This window comes from Cervus canadensis, chromosome 8 (genome assembly GCF_019320065.1).
Source record: "Cervus canadensis isolate Bull #8, Minnesota chromosome 8, ASM1932006v1, whole genome shotgun sequence".
NCBI classification, from domain to species: Eukaryota; Metazoa; Chordata; class Mammalia; order Artiodactyla; family Cervidae; genus Cervus; species Cervus canadensis.
The window spans coordinates 3,130,725-3,153,297 of NC_057393.1; the positions used below are offsets into that span (position 1 = coordinate 3,130,725).

A 22,573-nucleotide genomic window follows, 5' to 3' on the forward strand; every position below is an offset into this window, starting at 1 on the left:
TAGATGAAGATAATGTGAAATTTATAAAGGGATAAACATAGAGACTTTCGAAGGAGACTAACATACAATGTCCAAATGGTTTATGACAAAGTTACAAAAGCATGTCAATGGAAAAAGGGTATTACTTTCAAAAAGTGGTGATGGAAAACTTGATATCTAGATGTAAAACACTGAACTCTGACCTAAATCTCATACCTTTTAAAAATTAATTTAAAATAAATCATTTATTTAAAAACTTTCAACTAAAAAAGAAAATTTTAGAGTAGAGGAGAAAACCTCTGTGACCCAAAGTTAGGCAAACAGTTTTCAGATGTTTCATCAAAACCACAATCCATAAATTAAAAAGTAAATTGGACTTCATCAAAATGAAAAAAAAAAAAAACCCCACAAAACTGGTCTGTAAAAGTCAGTGTTAAGAGATACAAGACACGTTGGAGCCTGGGAGAAAATATTTGGAAATATATCCAATAAAGGACTTATATTCAGAATATGTACAAAAATATTTAAATTCAACAGTAAGAAAACAACCTAATTTAAAAAGATGGGCAAAAGACCTGAATTGACAGTTCATCAAAGGAGGATATAGTTTGGTAAATAAGCACATGAAAAGATGTTCAACATAACTGTTAGAGAAATGCAAATTAAAATCATGATGAGATAGCATTCTACAGTTATTAGAATGGCTGTAATAAACACAGGAAGATAACACGTATGCTGTGGAATACAACATTAAGAGGAATAAACTACACACACATAAAACAATTTGGATGAATCTCAGAGGCATTAAACCATTCACAGAAGCCAGGCTCAGAAGATAAACACCGTCTGAGCCCAGTTCCATGACATTCTCAGGACCACAAGCCACGGTGACAGAGCACGGAGCGGCGCCTGCCGCGCGTTGGGGCGGCAGCTGTGACTACAAACGGGTGGCAGTGGGGCGTCTTTAGGGTGATGGAACTCGCGTGCCCTGCTTGTGATGGCCGTTACAGAAATCTACACATGTATTAAAATCCATAGCACTGTAGACCACAAATTTCAGTTTTACTACATTTCTGAAAAGACAAGATGGAAGGAAGCATATTTTCTAGACACCTTTTCTTTAACCAAAGAAGAGCTTTCTCCCTGAAGGTCAAGATATCTACTTAAACTGGATTCTAAGTCACATTCTCTGCCAAGTCTTTCTCCTCTACAAGTTCACCCTCAACATTAATAATACAGTCATCACAGTGGGCCCTCCACTCAACACAGCTCAGAGCAAGGACCTGCCTGAGGGGTCCGCACCTCAACAGAGAGCTCTGGGGCTGCCCCAGAGGAGGCGCCCAGTGAGTGTCTGCTGGAGGAATGGAGGGCCCGGTTTCCCTGTGTCCGCCTGAGGGTAAACAGAGCAGCACCGTTTACCCCGAGAGCACCCTCAGGCTGCCAAGCCCGACTTGGGCAACACGGCAGCTGGCAGAGGCAGGCAAGGCCCCTGGCTGAGAGCGCGCGGCTGGACTCGGGCTCGGCTCGGGGCGCGGCCCCGTTAGGGAGCGCGGTCTTGACGCGAGCACAGAGAACAGTCGGGCAGAAGGGCACTGCGGCCCCACTGGCTCTCAGACACGCTCAGGGTGAAAGCTGCTGCTGGCCAGGGCAGCTGCCCAGCGGCCTTCGCCCCGGCCTTCCTACAGGGAAGTGGTCAGCGCCCAGCACAGTGAGGGCAGGAGGGGCCTGGCACCACTTCCTGTAGGCAGAGCGCCAGCAGCCCAGCCGGGGGTCTCCGGAGGGGCCAGAGCAGGTCACCCCGCTGCTAACCAGGCTCGGCAAGGGCTGCGCATGCCAAGGGGCCTCTGCATCGATAAACACCAAGGAGCCCCCTGACGCTGGCCTTCCAGAGCGCCAGCCTCACCTCTATCAGCCACAGCTGCTTCTGACATCAGGACTGGATGACCTCTAAATACCCTCTTCTTTCCGTGTGCTCTAATACATGTATATTTCATTTCAGATGAAATATAACATTGCTTAAGGGAAAATAACGGCATTTATTTCAGTTATTTCCAGTAGTCATGTATGGACGTGAGAGCTGGACTACAAAGAAAGCTGAGCGCCGAAGAATTAATGGTGTTGGAGAAGACTCTTGAGAGTCCCTTGGACTGCAAGGAGATCCAACCAGTCCATCCTAAAGGAGATCAGTCCTGGGTGTTCATTGGAAGGACTGATGCTGAAGCTGAAACTCCAATACTTTGGCCACCTGATGCGAAGAGCTGACTCATTTGAAAGACCCTGATGCTGGGAAAGATTGAAGGCAGGAGGAGAAGGGGACAACAGAGGATGGGATGGTTGGATGGCATCACTGATTCACTGGACATGGGTTTGGGTAAACTTCAGCAGTTGGTGATGGGCAGGGAGGTCTGGTGTGCTGTGGTTCATGGGGTCACAAAGAGTCGGACACGACTGAGTGACTGAACGGAACTGATTCAGTTATGTCAGCTATGACCTCTACAACCCTATGAGTAGCAGAGAAAAAACAAAGAATAAAAAAGCTTATAGGTCACTCCAAAGATTCAGGAATCAACATGGTATTTTCATTTCAGCACATGCCTAACCAAGTCAGACCACATGAACTAAATACACCTACTTGAGAGTCTCAGCCTGGTGCACGGGGTGGGGGTGTGTGAGTGTCCTGAGGGGGGATGGCACACACCCTGTGAAGCCTGTGACAGTCTGCTGTGGAACTGGGGGTGGGGTCTGCAGTGACACAGTGCCAAGGACACAGACGTACCTCTGCCAACCTGTATCTCCGGGCTGGGCTGGTCAGGACAGTGAGACACTCCAGCTGGAAAACCCAAGGGATGTTCCCGGCTTGTGAAGAGGGCTGTCTCGTGGTGGCCGTGGGGGACAGAGCCCCAAGCCAGCCTTTCTTTCTAACATACGACAAAAACAGGCTGCAGAAAACTGTGGCATTGGATGGTGGGCACCAACACAAGCAAGGAGATGGGGAGGGAAATGCTGGAGCAGAGCTGATGAGTGCCTGGGTCTTGAAGAGTAGGTATGTATTTCCTGGAAGGAGCGGGGGTGCTTCAAATAGAAGTGACCCCCAAACGGGAAACTGGAGCAGGCAGCTGATGTGGTCTTCTTGCCCTTCACTTACTCCTCCTGCAAGCACCGACCTGGTGAAGAATGTGGCACCGGCCTCTCGGATCCCAGTGGGGACTCTGTGGTCCCAGGCACTGCTCAGGGCCCAGATCACAGGCGTGGAGGGAGATTCTGTCCTGGGGGTGAGCCTGGAGTAACTGCCCAGCTAAGGGCAGGCCTACAGAAACCGTGCGCAAAGGCAGTCACTGCCTGTGGCCCACTGATACTCAAGGGCAAAGGAGCCTGGCTCACCTGGAGAGAGCATGGCATCTCTGCCACACCAGGAACACAGGAAAAAATGGAAAAAAAAATCAGGAACACACAAGTTCTATGACTCCTTACAGCGTGGGGGATCCCCAGGTGGCACTAGTGGTAAAGAACCTGCCTGCCAGTGCAGGAGACATGAGAGACACAGGTTCAGTCCCCGGGTGGGAAGATCCCCTGGAGGAGGGCATGGCAACCCACTCCAGTACCCTTGCCTGGAGAATCCCATGGACAGAGGAGCCTGGCGGGCTACAGTCCATGGGGTCGCACAGAGCTGGACACGACTAAAGTGACTGAGAACGCATGGAGAGAGACAATGGGCAACTTTCAGGAACAATAAACATTTTTTACTTTTAGAACAGTGGTCCTCACAGTCCAGTCTGGGGAGCTTCAGGGTCCCAGAGACCCAGTTATGAGGACTGTGAGGTGAACACTATTTTCATAGTAACACTGAGGTGCTATTTACCTTTTAAATTTTCATTCTCCCACAAGTACATAGAAGAGTTTCCCATAAGCTACATGATGTGTGATAAACAGATTAAATGCAGGAGCAGCTATGAGAATCCACCTGTCTTCCATTAAGGCAAGAATTAAAGAGACTGGCAAAAGTGGAAAACAGTGCCACTCTTCTATGTGTTTTTGGTCTCGGAAAATAGTGTTATTTTCACATGAATACATTATTTTTGATAATATGTAGTGAATTTATTATTATTACTTTAGAATAAATTAATGCATTAAAAAATTCTCAGGTTTAATTCTTAACATGGTAAATGTACATAAATAAAATGCTGGTAATCCAAAGCTCTCTGGGGTCCTCAGGAGTTCCAAGGAGGACAGAGGGTTCCAGAGGACAGACGACCTCTATAAAGGGTTAGGGCGGCCCCTCCCTGTCCATGCCTGGCCAGGGGAGCAGGGCTCCGCTGGCCCGGAGCACACCAGAACACAGTCTTCGAGCTCATCTCGCAGGCGGATTGGACTGTATCAGCCCTCAGAAACAAGCCTTGGCCTCACCCGCTGCGGGGAGATGACACTCTCACCTGGAGAGGCTGGCACAGGTGAGGTGGGCTCAACAGCTTCACAGCTGCACCTGGGCGTATTTGTATTCACCTTCCCAATAATTAGAGCTCCCGAAACTTATTTAACAAAAGAATTATGCCTAAGACTTAAAGCTCAAACTTAAGGAAGCCTACAGAGAAATGATTAAACTGTGAATGTCCTGGTATGAATGTGAATAATTATACATTAACACCCTTTACCATTCAAATAATTGTCATTCAGCTCAAACCTGGATAACTGACTTTTGAACAGGTGTTAGCAGTTTCTGAACACTATAGGAAATACAGAGAAAGGCTGTTACAAAAAAAAAGAAAGAAAGAAAGGGGAGGGAGGGGAGGGGTTGACGTGTTCCTGAGGGCACCTGTGAAAAAGGCATGGGCATCAAGCCTGAGCCTCTGGTCCTACTTCCCTTTGACCCCCCCGGCCCCGAGCGCCTCCTCTCCCAGCGTGCTGCCTTTCCCCAAGCCCCATCTCAGGGCCTTTGTTTCTCCTGTTCCCCTTAGAAATACTCCGGACTTCCTCAGCTGGTCGCCTGAACCAGCCTGGCCCACAGGAGCCAGGGCTCCCCGAGGACACAAAACAACAGGAAGGTGGGATGATCAGATTTAAAATGATACGACATTCAATGCGGATGTCCCTTTGTGCATCCACAGTAGCAATAAGAGGCCTCGCCTTCTTTTTGTGGTTTCAGTCCAGCCACAGAAAAGGGACCAGTTGCTAGTGAATTTCAGATCCCCACCATTTCAGGCTACACGCCCCACCGGTCTGTAAAACTATGTCAGCGTAGGTACACTTTATCCCATCCCTCTCGAGAACACCTATGCATTCTTTCAGAAGCTTTCGAAGCCTGTTAGCCCTCCATAGCATCCGGCTGCATCAACAGATACCTACTGCTCCTGCAAGTCTAAAAGGGAGCTTCTTCCTGAACCGGGGCAGCGCGCCATCACCCTGGGCCCGGCGTGAGAGGTTCCAGAGGTGTCATGTGACACCTAGGTCTCTGGGAACACCAGCAAATCTAAAGCAGGGGTGTGGGGCGGTGAGTCTGAAAGATCCCCACCCATGTGGCTTCTTGAGCTTGTCTAAAACAGCCCTGAGGTCTGTTAAATAATTTTAGCTAACTTTTGATGACCAACTCAACAGAAAGAAGCTAAGCCCTTAATTTCTTAATGAATTATTCTTTACCGTGGGACAGGGATTACGCCATGGAGAAGGCATATCATTACTGACAGAGCTGTCAGAAGGACAGGCAAAAGGAAAACTGGCAAGCTTTAATTTCTCTGCAGAGAAATGAGGGGCTCTTTGGGGATTAATCTCAGTATCAACATTGAGCCTTTGCCGCAGGGCAGCTGAAGAATTCAAAAGAAGTTGTGACTGAATTCTGAGTGATGGAACCTAGCTCCAATTGTGCAGCTGACTTTGGTTTCTCACCTATTCAAATGAGGACGAGGCTGCGCATGTGTGGGTGAAGGGGGCACTGTGTGCCCTCGACTGGCGGGCAGCAGGGAAGGTGGGAGGAGTGCCTCCTGGGGCACCCCTCCGTGAACATGCAGCAAGTTCCCCTGGGGGACAGGGAGGCGGAGGACGTCACCACTGCTGCCCAGCCAGGGGTCCTGGTCTCTCCCTCTCCTTGCGGGGACCAGGGCTGAGAGCCGAGAGGGGCTGCTGTGGGCAGGCGGCAAGCCATAAGGTCATAAGCTATGGTCCTCCAGTCGTTTATACTTCCCTGAAAGGTCAGTCCTTGCCCCTTTACAAAGGCCCAAGAACATGGTCCCCCTGTTCTGAGCAGATGAGAGATCAAAGCAGGATAAGCCCCCCACTGTCTCCCAACCATCCCTGGGCTTCTCTGTGAAGTCTGGGCCTCAGGTCCTCCCCACGTGACCTCTCCAAAGGGCTGCCTGAGTGTCTTCATGACACAACAGGTGGCCTCCCTTAGAAGAAGAGACCCAAGAGGGCCCTTCCCAGCCTCAGGAGCCACGCCATCACTCCTGCCGTATCCTGTGGGCCCCTTGGGGCCAGCCTGACTCAGCTGGGGCAGGAACAAGAGCATGGACACCAGAGGCAAGGGCCACCAGAGGACACACTGCAGAGTCATCCCGTGTCTCTGTTCCAGACAGGACCACGGAACTTCAGAATTCAGCAGGGAACCCTGGACGGACCAAAAGTCATGACTGCATTATGACTTTGTTAACTGACTACAGTAACAAGATGGCATATCACAATTCTAAAATCAGCCCCAACCCCCCAAATTCTCAAAGTGAGCATCAATTATCTCAGGTTGGGAAAGTGAACTCTAAACACAGAAACAAAATCTACAGTCATAGAAAGCACCTCACTACATATTCTCCCAAGTCCCATGATCCCCTTAAACATGACTTTGCTCCCCTTCAAATTTAGCAACTGAATTCTGAGTCTTTTCATTCAGCTGAAACTCCACTACTATCTTACGAGGCAGGGGTGAGACGAGGAGAGCTTTTTCACTTGCACCAGCAGAGACAAAATTAAAAATGTTCGATTTTGAATTTGCAGTATCAGGTGTGCACCTTACCACTTAAAACTTTAAAAAGTGGTTGAGTCCCATACATTATCAGGGGGTCAAATTCTTCCAGAAGTTTCCGTGAAAAAAACGCTGATAACTCAGACTCCATGGAGAGGTCTACAAATGATGGCGAACTTCAAACTGGGTCCCGTTCCACAGCAGCAGCCAGCAGGCAGAGTCCCTGGCACCCGGTGTCCGCGGCCACAGAGCAAGACTGCCCTGCAGACAAAGGGCTCCCCGGTGCTGGAGAAGCGCTCTCTGAAAAGGCTGCCCACCCTGCTTGGCCAACACCACTCTCAGGAGAAGGCGGGGAAATGACACGGCGGCTTTCAGATCTAGGAACACTGCTTGTTTGACACTCAGACTGACAAGCCTCCAACATCAGCGGCAGACTAGGGAGATATTAATTGATTAAATGAAGTCCTCTGTAATTAGATCACTTGCCTCAGTCATTCAACCCATGGCTGCTGACACAGAATATACGTGTAGCAAGTATTCTCTTTTACTCCAAGACTTTCCAATTCATTTTCTTAACGATGTATTTTACTTTTGATAAAGTCTAGTTCATTGTTATTTTCTATCATGACTTTGTATTTCAGGATTGTGTGAATGCTTTTTCAGTAACATGAAGATATTTTCCATGTTTTCTTCTAAATAAAAGCTTTAGAGTTTCAGTTTTGTGTTACATACATGATACATCTCAAATTAATTTTCATGTACAGTGTGAACTAGGGGTCAAGGCAACTTTGTGTAAGTGTGTGTGTGTGTGTGAGAGAGAGAGAGAGAGAGTGAGAGGGAGATAGAGAGAGAGAGGCCCAGTTGCTCAAGCACTATTTGTTGAAAGGATTTACTCTCCTCATCCATCTGTTGGAGTCTTTCTCAAGGATGCAATGGCTGTACAAGTGTGGATCTTGAGTATGTTCTGTTGCTCTAAGTATTGAGGCTTAAGCCAGTGTCACGGCATCTTGACTACAGATCTGTCTTTAAGTCTTGAAATCAGGTAACGTAAGTATCACAATTTGATTCTTTTTCAGGGCTGCTTTAGATATTCCAGCCTTTCTGCATTTTCATATAAATTTAGAATCAGCTGGGAACTTAAAAGACTCGTTTATCTAACACCAACATAAAAGAAAAAAAAAAAAAGACTCATGGAACTGAACACAGAGAACAGTTCATAGAGAACTAACTTCCTGGCAGTACTGGCTTCTCCAGTGACCAAGGATGACGCACTTACTTTGTGGTTGTTCAGTCACTAAGCTGTGTGTTCGACCCTTTGCAATCCCCTGGACCGTATTCTGCCAGGCTCCTCCTCTCCACTATCTCCTAGAGTTTGCTCAAATTTGCTCAAATTCCTGTCCACTGAGTCAGTTTCCTTAGGTCCTCTTTAATTTCTCTCAATCATGTGTTATATTGCCCAGTGGAGAGGTCTGCATACTTTTTACTAAAGCTAATCTTTTATATTTTGTCCTACCTCCTTTCGAAGATGACGGGCTGCTTTTCTGGGCACCTGATGTCTTCTGCTAGCGGTCAGAAGTTTTTTTGTGAAGTTTGCTCTTAAAGCTAATCTTAAATATATGTTGGATACTACTTGAAAACTCAGTGTTTTAAATTTTATTATGTAAAAATCAATTAATTCTTATATATTAAAAATATCCTCAACCTTGTTAGATTTACTTGTTAATTTCAACAGATATTCAAAATTCTATGAGATATTCCACGTAAATGACTGCTGTTGTTTAGTCAATAAATTGTGTTTTGCGACCTCATGGACTGTAGCCCATGAGGCTCCTCTGAAGACTGAAGTGGGTTGCCATTTCCTTCTCCAGGGTATCTTCCTGACCCAGGAACTGAACCTGCGTCTCCTGGACTGGCAGGCAGGTTCTTAACTACTGAGCCACCAAGGAAGCGCTATAAATGATTATATAAACTGAAAACAGACAGTGTACTTGTTTCTGACATGTATGCCTTTGTTTTTCTTACATTTCTGCACAGAACTCTGTCCTTTTAAATTATGTGTTTATTGTAGAAAATAGTGAGTCTGGTTTTTTAAACCCAGCCTGTTTGTCTATGCCTTTTTATTTGAACCTTAACACCATTTATATTTAAACTACCTTATCACCATGTCTGGACTTGAATCTATCTAGTACCAACTTGCTATTGGTCCTAGCTGTTTTCTGTTCTCCTTTCCCTGTTTTTTCTGCCTTCTTTTAGATTACTTTAAAAATTAGCTATTTTACCTTGTATAACTGACCTATGAACTACTCATTTTGCTTTTATTTTTTAGCAGCATTGTAGGATTTATAATAAGCTTCTTTAATTTATCAAACCCTTCTTTCAATTAATATGATACTTGCTCACCATAATCTAAGAATTGATAGCAGAATATTTCCATTTCCACAGTCCAACCTTTTGTTACTTACTTCTGTATTATGAAACCCCAAATTTATTTATATTCTGAACAGTTAATCATCTTTTAATGAAAATCAATCAACATGAACTTTTCTCCCCTTAACTCTCCCACATATTTCCATTTCCAGTGCTGTCTACTCTCCTTGTAATCGTTTAGCCTCAGCTCCCAGTAGCCCCATGCCAATCTCATGGGGTTCCCCACACACAGAATGGCACTCCTCACCTACAGCAGCATTCTACAACCAACTCTTGCGTAAACTCTGTGTAGCTCTCCTTCTCCAGGGCTCTGCCTATACCTCTGGCCACCTGGACACATGTACTAAAGTACCTGTAGCAACATTAGTTTAAAAGGCAAAGAATGAGGAGAACCCCAATGCCTAGCGACAGAGGATAGGAAAAAATTACAGCATGCCCATAAGGTGAGATTTTCTATATGAGTCAAAATTAGCAAAGTATCTCTATAGGATTTAAAATAGACGAGTTTCACAGAAATGCTGAATGAAAGAAGCAAATCACAGTATTATTTCATCCACGTAAAAAATGCCAACCATGGGGCTGGGCTGGGCTGGGGGAAGGCTGATGTGGCCGGGAGGACACAGGAGACTGAGCAGTGCTGGCCACGCTCCATTCTCAACCTGGGGGTGCACAAATGCGTCTTCCCTCTTTTATTTATACCTTACAAATCCTTAATGAGTATTCTTTTGTCTGATGTGGCTATTTCATTAAAAAAAAAAAAAGAAATACCAATCTGTCAATAACGCACTTAACAGTTATTCTTAATGAGACTCTTGAAACTGCTCCTTTCCTCATATGATAAAAAAATGATTCAAAAGGAATTTATTTACATAATTTTCCTGCTTGCCCACCCCCACCCCCCCCCCCGAAATTTAACTGTTAGAACAAGAGGGAAGATGACAACATTTCCAAGCATCTGGATTCTGAGCTCATGGAGCCCTGACCATGCGTTCTGAAGGAGCTGTTAGCACTCCCACCCCAGCCCCTCCTCCCCATGGCCTGGGTAATATTTTTTCATAGCAATTACATCACTCCCTGATAGTCTAGGGATATGTATGTGTCTACATATACTAGTATATAGTTATAAACACATACTCACATATTTCCTACTAGAATATAAGCTCATAAGGCCCAGAACTTAGTTTAGTTTGTTTCTAAGTTCCAAGAGCCAAAAAGAGGGCTTTGCTTGCAGCTCAATAAATAATTGTTGAATGACTGATCAACTGAACTCCCTTCTCCATGGTCTGGCCTAGGGCTCTGCAACAGATCGGCACCTCTGTCCCCACTGACCAGTGGGGGATGGGCTGACAGGGAGGCCTGGAGTCCTCCCCTGCAACTCACCTTCACTTTGAAGAGGGCTGCGACTATCTAAGTCTGGGGAAGGCATTCAATAAATACATTGAACTGAATGACATCTCACCCTGAAGCACGCAAGAAAGGAACCACCATCAAGAATCACTCGAGGGCTGTGTCCAGGCAGCGGGAAGTGGCTGTCCTGATGCTCCCCATGCTTCCTTCCACACGCTCTTGGGAGGAAAGGGCCGCGCATGCTCGGTCCAGGGTAGCGGGCCAAGCAGCAGCCAGAGAACCTGCCACACGAGCTGGGGAGAGACCACGGCGTGGGCCTGGCTCCGCCTGCAGAGAGAGCCACATGGCGCCGGGCCGCGCTCATGCGACCTGCGCTGGGCTGCTCAGCAACGAGACGGGGCCCTGGCTGCTGCTTCCGCCTGGAGCCAAGCGCTACTCTTGGCCAAGTGCTGGGTGCAGGCGCCTCGGTCATCCCAGGGAGCAGGGCTTTTGGATTCGAAACGCACTACCGCACCCGGGTCAGAACCCAGAGCTCCCCCAGCATGTTCAGCAAATGGAGCAGAAAAGGCTGGTCATGGAGGCCACGCTCACACTGGAAAGGACCAGACGTCCGTGCCTGAGAACCAAGGCATCATCTCAAGAGGCCCAACCAAGGGCAACTGCCCTGCCCTCAGAGTTGAGCAGGCTCAGCCAGGGCAGCCCAGGCCCGCGCCCTCGGGGGCTCTGCAGGGCGGTCAGAGGGTGGGGGATACTCTTCCCAACTCTCCAGGGGTACCCCTCTGGCTCTCCCTGGCTCCAGGCCTGCAGACCACCATCCTGCACACTGACAACACAGTTTCTATTAACACCACTGGGACCATGGATAAAATTTAAATGCATTAGCTCCAACCCAGATAAACCAGACCACTAATGAAACCTTAAACACGAGTCCTGTATTCTAGAAAAGGAAACACATCAGGTGAAGAGCTGGGACCCCTGGCCAGGTGTGAACACCAAGAGACATTGGGAGCTATGTGCAGGTCCAAGACGCAGGCTGTGACGAACATCAAAAGGTGTTAATGGTTTCAATATTTATCTGCTGCAGGGAAGCACTCTAAAAAGGAGACAGAAAAAAAAAAATTCTGCTAATGGCTGTGTCTTTGCCATTAAAATGAAAAGCTTAATGCATCTTATAATCAGAGGACAATTTGCAAATCATTAAGAGAAATGTAAAATTCCATTAAAATACAAATCAAGAGACTCTCCCTGGACTAATAATCTTTTTGATATTATTTTGCATTTCACTATTTCTGTTCCAATACCCAGGCCCCACAAATGATCGGTTCCTGAACATGCTCTTTACCACAGCCTACTTCTTTAACGAGAAACCGAGAGAAGGGTAATCTGCTATTCAGAGCAGGTACTAATGAAGAATTCCATATATTCTGAAATTTAATTAAAACCCCAAAGATTTCAAATTAGATGCAATTTGAAATGCCTGGGGCAGAAATACATGCACTTGCGTGGCGAGGGTACCACACTGAAAGTTGATACCGTAATTGGTCTTGATGTATTTTTGTGTTGCCAGGCTGAAGCACAGAACTCATAACCATATAAAAATTCTCTGTAGATTACCTGCTCATTGAAAATGCCATCACTCAGGTAGTTCTCTACTAAATTACCACGCTACTAAAATGCACAAAGTGATTCGGAGAGGAGAGCGGCACAGCTGGCCGACGCTGCCAGTGAGTTATGCATGCGTCAACGCGGCCTTTCTTCTTAGTAAAATATGCTCAGTTGAATATTAAAATATAATTGGCATTCAACCTAAGTAGCTTAAACCATTTTGTTATCTTCTTTTAAACCGATTTGGCTCCTCCACAGTTATTTTCAAGGATGCGATTCACAAACTAATGATACCATCATATTCTGCGAGATTTGTGCTGTTTTACATTTGTAATAAATAGGTGCAGTTTCTACAGCCTGCTAGGGATGGTCTTTAATAGTAGCTGCTCTTGAACATCAAAGGCCCAATTCTTGAGGAAAAAAAGGGGGGGATATGTCATTTATGTTGGTTCTTGCATATTTTATTCTACAAAGAGGAAGAGATGCGGACGCACTGAGGAAAGCACACATCCTGGACGAGTGAGGAGCCCTGGGTCTCGCTCCCTCCCTCCCTGGGTCGGAGGACAGGCTCAAAGAGTGTGCCGCTGCTGACCTTGTGGCCCCGCCGAGGGTGGCCGTGTTTTTAGAAAGAGCAGACAGTGCCCCCTGTCCCTAAATCCAGGGTGGTCCTTCACACAATGTGCTTGTGCCATGGTAAACACATGGCGCAAGGAAGAGAGGAAGGAGGAGTTGCCGCAGTAACAGAGATTCTGTACAGAGTGACGCTGGCCGAGGGCAGGGCTCAGCAGGGGCGCTGCTTCCCAGCACGTTACCAACGCTGCCCTCGGTACTTTGAGGGCAGGAAACATCTGAATATAGCTCAGGGACAAGCAGAAGAGCTAAACACACTTCTTCTACTTCATTCTTCAGTTTCGGAAGCACTTTGTTACATGGCCTTAAAACTTCACATGACACCCTGGCAGCTGAGTCTCCAGGTCTGTCCTGCCTGGAGAATTCCACCCCTCAAGGTCATGAAAGCCACATCTCAGAGAGAGACAGTTCTTCTCCAGGAGATACCTCACTTTTCCATTCGGATACTGGAAACATGACCTTCAAAATGGGACCTGTATGCTCATAAATCCTATACCCTGAGTCATCTTGGTTGTCTGGATGGCATCACCAACTCGACAGACATGAATTTGAGCAAGCTCCGGCAGCTGGTGATGGACAGGGAGGCCTGGCCTGCTGCAGTCCATGGGGCCGCAAGGAGTGGGACATGACTGACTGACTGAACTGAACTGAGTCATCTTGAACATAAGGGTTGCAAGTAAACCTGAGAGATAAGAGCGTTTAAGTAATAGTTTTTACACTTTTGGATCCTACAAATATCTAGACGGCATTACTGCCATTAGTTTTATATCAGTATTTGTACATTTAACGTCGGTAACTTACAGTCTAGTTTTATATAGTGTTTTGCTAAAACACCATTTTCTCTATAAACCCAGGTAGTAGAAATGATTCTATTTATTATTGTGAGCATGATATCAAAATACGTTAATGTTGCCTGTAAATGTGACCAGACAACATCTTAAGACAACAAAATACTAAACACTCTTTTTGGAAGGACATATAAGGAAAAGTCGGTTTGTCACACTAAAATATAGGCTTGTTAGACGATTCTTATTTTTTAAAGCTCATTTCAAATGAAAATTATTGAAGAAAGTGACAATGTAACTCACTTCTCCCAGCAGGAAGAAACTTGATCCTCTATTCCTTTTTTCGAGGTGAAACACACCCAAATCCAACACAGGACCTTGCAGGTAACGTCTTTCTAAACATGTGAATGTAATTAGGGTGACTCATTTTTAATCGGAACCTTTACTGGTAGGATGTCTAATTACTATGCCAGAGATAAGTCATACTTTAATGTTAATACCTTCTCATATAAGCAACACTTTTAATAATTTCAATTTTAAGTACTATTTATTTGTAATAGAGACCTCATTGTATCCTACAAGGTTTGAAAGTAGCTGACTTTCAAACCAACTTTCTGGTTGTCTTTGAGCTTGGTTAAATTATACTGTGTGACCCCCGTGGCATTGAGTGAAGGCATTCTCAAGTTCAGTTTTTTTTGCCTGATTTATGGAAACCTCAGGGAAGGTGGATCTGACCACCTCTTAGATTTAGGAGGAAACTTCCCCTGAGCTAGGCCTCCCAGGAGCCCCTGGTAACCACTGCTTAGTCAGAGGGCTCTCTGCACAGGGACCCCATGTGCTTGTGTGGGGCTGAGCCGGCTGTGGTGGTACCCCAGCCACAACAGCGCAGGACAGGGCGGGCGCTGCACCCGCTTTCTCCCCGAGGCGGGTGAGCATGGGCCCCTCACAGCAGTCACGGCATCGGGTCAGCATCCAGAACCTCAAGACCCCCGCACCCCTTTCTCGGCCACGCCCACTGCTCACAGAGCTCCACAAGAAGCTAAAGCTTCTGCTGTCTGCCTGCTTCAGAGGAAAAACACATTTTTGGCCAAAGTATCTGGACACGTCCTGAAGGCTCTGGTTGCCTCTGCTAGGGCGCTGCCCCAGGGTATCCTGGTGAGGCTCCGGGGGCATCGTCTGGTTGTTGGTCCATACCCACAAAAGGACGTTCTGACGGGCAGCCTGTCTGGCCTAGTCTTCCCCATCAAACGCTAAGGCTATGCGGGCCCCCGCCTTGTCCCCTGGCTGTGAGCAAAGCCCTGAAAGCAGGGAGATGGCACGCAGCGCCTAGAACTTGCTGAAGCTGTGGATTCACTGCGGTCGTTCAGTCGTGTCTGACCCTCTGTGACCCCGTGGACTGTAGCTCGCCAGGCTTCACATTGTTGGTTACCACAGCAAAAACCCTAAAGGAGGCAGTTATGTCTCAAACAAACCATTATGAAGTTAGAAATATTAACCTTAGTACAGGGTGAAGCACACAGTAAAAGCACTTAGAGTTGGATCCATTTTAATACATTCTTTAAAACAGTAATTCTCAAAATAGGGCATATGTAATTTGCCTCTTATAAGATTTTAATGTGGTTGGTGAGGGGGTGAGAAGTATAGATACTGCAGACATAGTACTGTTAACAGGCTTTCTAGAGCATTCGGATGCATACACCCCCAGGAAAAGGGCCTCAGGTATGAGAGTAACCTGGGGAACTTGTTCGCTTGAATCAATCCCAGTTGAAACTTTAAAAACTCTCTCCTAGCTCAAGATGTGGTTACACAGAACAAAGAGTAAACAAACACTGACAACTTCCAGGCAGGAAACTGTATGAAAATAAAATGTAAAGAATAATACACCTGAGACATGATGAGAACCTCAGGCTCCCGCGATATGCATATCAACACGCCAGAAGGGACTTATCAGTGGAGACGGATCGCTCCTACTGAAGGGCACTGACTTCCCTGAGCCGGCCTGGCCAGCCTCACCTGGTCCACAGTCTCAAACGACGCTCCTTCTGCCTGGGCTGGGAGCCCCCAACCCAGGGAGACCGTCGACCCGGGACACAGAATTCTTGGGATCGTCTGCTCCACCGAGGGGCTGGAAGTGATGCACTGTTCCAACAAGAGTGAGGGCAAGGCAGGCAGGAGAGGATGGCCCGCCGGTGAGGGTGCTCCCTCCGGCCTGCAAGTCAGCTGCAGGCTCTCCTGAAGGCTGGTTGGAGGCCCCCCAGAAAATGCGGGGCTCTCCTTTGAGCAGGGAGGGGCCCCTGGGGCGGTTAAGGGTGCCCTGGAGTGTCACAGCGAACACGCTGGTGAGGAAGGCAGCCTGCTGCCCACCTCTGCACCCCAGGACTCAGACGTCGAAGGCCGCAGACCCAGATTTCCAAGTCTGTTAGCCCTGAAGAGAAGTACATTCTCAGCAGCTGTTTCCTTCCCACCGAGGTGCAAGTGTTAGCTTGTTCCAATCAATAGACGGGCCTTGGAAGGAGCCCCACCAGGTAACATCTCAGGAAGGTCAACGATAGTTATAAGCCCTCATTTAGAATATCGGGGAACAGTGATGGCTACCAACCAGAACCTGTAAAGCATCTCCTGTTGTAGCTATTTTCTCTGTAAATCGGTAAATCTTTTTTTTTAAATTCAGGGAAAACATCAGCAGTACAAGTGGCCCGAGAGCACAAAGCTGTGTGCTGCCGTGGCTCTGTAAGAGACCAGCAGAGAGCAGCCTCCCTGTTGCACCACAGACCCTCTGAGGGCGCCCCGGGCTGGCCCCAGGGTGTGGGGAGTGACAGGGCGCCACAGCAGCCCCAGGACCCTGAATGGAGGGGGCTCAGGGGGCCACACGCAGGACACGGTGGGGAAAGCAGACTCATTCTCCCCCAAAAAGGCCTTTCCCCCGACTGACGGGCAGGGTTGTTAAAGACCATTCTGAAACAGGGTTCACAAGAGACACAGAAGTACAAGAATCCTTTTAGAGGCTTGGTAGCAGAAGTTGCAAAGAAGCTTCCCTCTAGCCAGCAGGTGTAAAAAATGCAGATTTTACTACTGTCATGCAACTGGATTTCATGGCACAAGCTAATAACTGTGACAAAGGAATTATTAAGTGTTAAATATTTCATTTAAAAGGGAACATTACAGACACTTTAAAAAGAAAACTCAGAAGTCATCTGGTGGAAACCGGCCTCTGTGAGACGTAACAGGGAGGAAGCCTAAAGGCCCCCGTGTTCCCTGGGAGCAGCCTCCTATGGCATCCATCCAGAGCCCCACAGGCCCCGCCCCAGCAAGGGGACTCAGGGCGCCTGGGGAGGCCACCCCCAGCCCGGCAGGAAGAGCACAGGGCGCCGCCCGGGGGGTGGGCCTGCCCTCATCTGCCCAGCCACGCCTGCCCGAGGGCCTCTGGGGCAGAGGGGAGAGTGCGGCACACGTCCGGAGTCTGGCAGCAGGTCTTTGCTTTTCCCAGCCCGCTCTTCTCGGACGCTCTGTGGGACCTGCTTTTGGCACAGTGCTTCTTTAGTCATTCCCAGCTGCTTCTCCCACTGATCATTGAGGCTACAGGTATTAAGAGGTATACTATACCAAGAAGTGAACATTTTTATGAGTCAATATTAAGAAGTGAGGGAGTATTCACAGAAACTAAGTTAAAATGGTATTTTATTACAAAAGAAACAGTAAGATTTATTTCAGGAATAATGGGTTCATTAAAAAACTGTTTCTTGGAGAAACATGAATTCAAAATAAACAAACCTGACCTTTGTAAGAGGTTTACAGGGAGGACCCGACTGCCCTAAAAATGCCTTGCTGAGTTATAAGGCAGCTAGCTCATTAGCAAAACACAAAAACAAATCCCTTTCAGAAAACTCAGAAAACAAAACGTTCATTTCAGTTTTTGAAGTTATGTTACTAAAACCACAATCCCAAGAGGACTCAGCACACTTCTCACTCACACTCGCCTCTCATTTTCGCTTCTTCATCAGTGCCGTGAACCTCACCGACCTGCCTCCCTTTCTGAGAGAAATCCCACCTGCATGGCCCATGGGCAAGGCAGCCACCTAGGCCTCCTCCAGACTTCTGGTTAGGAGGATGGCCTAACAGTTCCTTGGTAGAAATACCCAGATAATCAACTTGTTACTAATCAGACTTCAGAAATGCTCCAAGGTAAGAAGATGACTGTGTGGATCACAATAAACTGTGGAAAATTCTGAAAGAGATGGGAATACCAGACCACCTGACCTACCTCTTCAGAAACCTATATGCAGGTCAGGAAGCAACAGTTAGAACTGGACACGGACAACAGACTGGTTCCAAATAAGAAAAGGAGTACGTCAAGGCTGTATATTGTCATCTTGCTTGTTTAACTTATATGCAGAATATATCATGAGAAATGCTGGGCTGGAAGAAGCACAAGCTGGAATCAAGACTGTCGGGAGAAATATCAATAACCTCAGATATGCAGATGACACCACCCTTATGGCAGAAAGTGAAGAGGAACTAAAAAGCCTCTTGATGAAAGTGAAAGAGAGTGAAAAAGTTGGCTTAAAGCTCAACATTCAGAAAACTAACATCATGGCATCTGGTCCCATCAGTTCATGGGAAATAAGATGGGGAACAGTGGAAACAGTGTCAGACTTTATTTTTTGGGGCTCCAAAATCATTGCAGATGGTGATTGCAGCCATGAAATTAAAAGACGCTTACTCAAAAAAAAAAAAAAAAAAAAGACGCTTACTCCTTGGAAGGAAAGTTATGACCTAAATAGCATATTAAAAAGCAGAGACATTACTTTGCCAACAAAGGTCCATCTGGTCAAGGCTATGGTTTTTCCAGTAGTCATGTATGGATGTGAGAGTTGGACGGTGAAGAAAGCTGAGCACCGAACAATTGATGCTTTTGAACTGTGGTGTTGGAGAAGACTCTTGAGAGTCCCTTGGACTGCAAGGAGATCCAACCAGTCCATCCTAAAAGAGATTGGTCCTGGGTGTTCATTGGAAGGACTGATGCTGAAGCTGAAACTCCAATACTTTGGCCACCTCATGCAAAGAGTGGACTCATTGGAAAAGACCCTGATGCTGGGAGGGATTGGGGGCAGGAGGAGAAGGGGACGACAGAGGATGAGATGGCTGGATGGCATCACCGACTTGATGGACATGAATTTAAGTAAACTCCGGGAGCTGGTGATGGACAGGGAGGCCGGGTTGCTGCGATTCATGGGGTCGCAAAGAGTCGGGCATGACTGAGCGACTGAACTGAAGAAGATGAATAACATGAAATTTCCAATATTTGATGTTTAGCCTACTAAAATGGTAATTCTAATAGGCCGTTTTGTGACCAGCCTTACCAAAAAAAAAAAAAAAAAACAAACAGATGGTGAGCATCACCCTCATTTAAGGCGAGGAGCCTGAGAGGTGAGGTAGTGGTCCTGCCCAAGCAGGGGGGCCCCAGGCAGCAACACAGCCAGCGCAGGGCCCCCAGCCTCGCAGGCCGGGCTGTGGGGGTTACCCGGGGAGGCGCAAAACTCCAGCAGGAGCTCCGTCATCGCTGCGCTTCTAACCAAGCTGAGACAGGCAGGTCTGGTCCACATCTCAGAGGAATGGGATGAAAGGTGATGCCCAAAGGATGCTAAATGTGCTCACAACCTCAGAGGCATCGAAAACAGAGTTTGTCAAGGAAGCGTTCATCCCAGATAAACACGCCCTCTCCTCCCCGACTGCAGAGGCTGCTCTTCCTGGTGGGCCCCGCAGCCGTCAGGGGCTCTGGGGTGCTGGGCGCCCTCCCAGCGTGGGCCTCCCCGGGCCTCCCCGCCCCCCCCGCCAGTTCACTGGCTCCAGGATGGAGAGGAGGAGAGCAAAGCCAACTTGCCCTGAGCAGCAAGGGTGTCAGCACCCCTGGGGTTAGTGCCAATTAACTCCGTGTTAGCAATCACAGTACAACCACCCACCACCTCCCTTCTTAAACTGTAAAAATCCCCACACCTGGTCCTCGCCTGGGAGAAGTGATTGAGCTAAATTAGAAAAACCTGGCTGGCAAAGGCTGCGGCGTGGGAAATCCTGGCCTGGGAGCCAGCACTAACTGTCAGCAGGCGGCCGGGCCTCAGGGACCCTCCTGCCCCCACCCCAAAACCCAGCTGGAGGGGACCTGGCCCCGGTCACGAGTGTCCCCCAGCACTGCAGAGCTCGTCCAACAGGGGGTGGGCTACTGGGTGACTGCAGTCTTCCTCCTTCCCCAGTGCCTGCTTCCAGCTTGCCCTGGTTGCCCAGACCGACCATGACTACGACCCGCAGGAGAAGAGATGGCCACGCTCAGGCCCGGAGCCGGGAAGTGGGGTGGCAGGGTGTGTGCGGCCAGTTCCTGCTCTCTTCGAGCACTGAGGACAGGACTTCAGGGTTTTATAAGCTCACCCCCCGCTGACACCCTCATTATATTATACAGATACTTCCTGTCTTGGTTTCATCATGTCTCTGCTCTGAAACATCCTAAGCCTTAAACTTGAGCTCACTTACTTGACACACGCAAGGAGCAGGAAAGTGGTTTGGCCAACCCACTTCTGCTCCTGGTGGCAGAGCAGTGAATGGCAGTAGTGGACAGAAGTGTTTGGGGCTCCAGGATTCCCAAGCCTCTACTTTAAAGACAAACCCACATTTGAGTTCCTCAAACTGCACAGCAGGACCCCCACTCTGCACCCAGTGTGTGGGAGGTGCACACGAGGAGCGTCAGGCACACCCTCGACCAGGCCTGGCGACGTGCAGGGCTGGTTCTGGTTCCGAGCAGGTGGTGAGTGCCAGGCAGCGATAGCCAAACTCAGCTGCAGCACCACCTCAGCCCAAGGGGGCCCCACTCTTGGACGATGGAGGGTCTCTGGACGTGAGCGTGGAGTGCGGCAAAGGCTCACCCAGCTCTCAACGCAGTCTTGTCCTGGAGACGCCCTTCTAGACGTTCCCATTGGGGACACCCCCCCCCCCCGGAGACGCTCCCACTGGAGACAGCCCCATGTGACGCCCAGGGGCTGATGCATTCCTGCTCAGCTTCAGTTCATTGTGGGCAAAGACCTCCAGGGTCCGACCTGGTCAGTCCCCTGACCTTGCTGGTCAACTCAGGTATTAGCTCAACTTGCCCGAGCTTCTCTACCTGCTGTCCCTGAAAGCCCCGCTCCACCTTCAGTAGTGCTGAAAACTAGGGCAGCAGTTAGAATACCATGAAACTCATTTAGCAAATTCCACTTTGAGGGGATTCACCTCATGCAAAATCTCATGGTAATTTTTTTCTTAAGTGTATACGTATGTATACATCTATACACACGTACCTCTATCTAACTGCTGCTGTTCTTCAGTCGCTAACTCTGCGACCCCATGGCCTGTAGCCAGGCTCCTCCGTCCTCCACCATCTCCTGGAGCTTTCGCTCAAGTTCTTTTCACTTGAGTTGCTGATATAGATTCACTTATATTAAAACAACTGTGAAAAAAATCACTATGCAAAATAAACCTCCGCTAAGTGTACAGAATGATATTAGTTGCCATAATTAAGCTCCAAACAAAAGCTTAAGGAGAACTTGTCTGGGAAATTGTTTTTATGTTATCAGAGACTTTATGTCCCACTATCATGCTGCACATAGACAGTAAGTTCTCAAGAATACAACATTTAACGGTAGTGAGTTTGAGATGTTAGCCTGAAAACTTATTCAAGAGGACACGCTGCCACCGCCCACTTCAGGGTGTGAGCAGCCGAGTGCGTGGAGTGGCCAGTCGTCCACACGCGAGTCTCAGTGCTGCTGGCAGGCAGGCAGTTTAAGTTAACAGTAAGCTTATTGAGAAATCCACTGCCATTCCAATGTGTTCCTTTAAAACTCTGAGCCAGCGAGAGGCAGGCGTCGATGTGCACGGATCATTTTTATTGCCTTTGCCAAGAATCATGGGACCGTGTGCCAAAACCAACAGGAGCACTTGCAGCGGGCGCGGAGGGGGCGCTCCCGGCCGCGCCGTGCGGCCCACGCCGCCTCCGTTCACTCGGGGGAAGCAGCCCGAGCTGGAAGGGGGCTGGCTCCCTGAGCCAGAGGCCGCGCGGCCGCTGTGGTACTGACCTTTCTGGAAGATGGGATGGTGCAGCGCGGGCACGGGGAGCCCCTTGAGGACCGCGGGCTCGCGGAAATAGGCATCCAGCCAGGCCGCGCACTGCAGCAGGGGCTCCGGCACTGCCCCGGGACCTCCGAGCTGCTCAGCGGGAGTGGCGGCCTCCGCCGGCCTGCAAGAGAGAACAGGGGAGACTCAACCTCCAGGCCCTGCTCCACCCGCCGCCCCTAAACGGGCAGAGAGGTGACTGTGGGAGGCGGGCAGCGGGGTCGCTGCACCCGTGCCTCCACCTCGGCTTGGAGGCACAGTTTCTGGGAGGACGTCCTGGGACCAGTGCTCGTCTGCGGGGCTCTGAGTGTCTGCAGTCCTGCCGCAGGGCGGGGGGTGTGAGAACAAGGGTGAGGAGCTCAGACGAGGCTCCAGGGGGCATGAGCCCGCCCCGCCCGAGACCACCACCTGCACCACCACCCCCACTTCCTCTGCAGTCACCGAGCATGTTCTCCACAAGTACTGTCAGAGTCGTCAAGCCACATGCTCGTCCCCCCCACCGCATTTCCACCGCACGCCCCACGGCTCCACGTGCTCCATGGCTCTCAGGGGGCTTCGGGGGGACCCGCCCTGAGTCTGCACTGCGCCTCACGCTCCAGGGCGTCTGGTCGGTGTGCCAGTCACTCTGCGAGGCTGGTTTAGTTACAGGACTACGACTTTCCTGCCTGAGACTTCTCTTTCTTTTCCAGACCTTCTCATTCATTCCCTGTGGTCACTGCCCTTC

At 48.7% G+C, this 22,573-nt stretch overlaps 1 protein-coding gene across 5 annotated transcripts in view; it reads right to left on the reverse strand.

Moving 5' to 3' along the window:
• The window catches only part of MGMT (O-6-methylguanine-DNA methyltransferase), a 272,727-nt gene that overhangs the window by 18,285 nt on the left and 231,869 nt on the right, over positions 1–22,573 (reverse strand). For all 5 annotated transcript variants that reach the window (XM_043475513.1, XM_043475511.1, XM_043475512.1 and 2 more), the window contains one exon: positions 21,813–21,973. In XM_043475513.1, the coding sequence (XP_043331448.1) occupies positions 21,813–21,973 (161 nt within the window). The remainder of the gene's footprint in view (positions 1–21,812; positions 21,974–22,573) is intronic.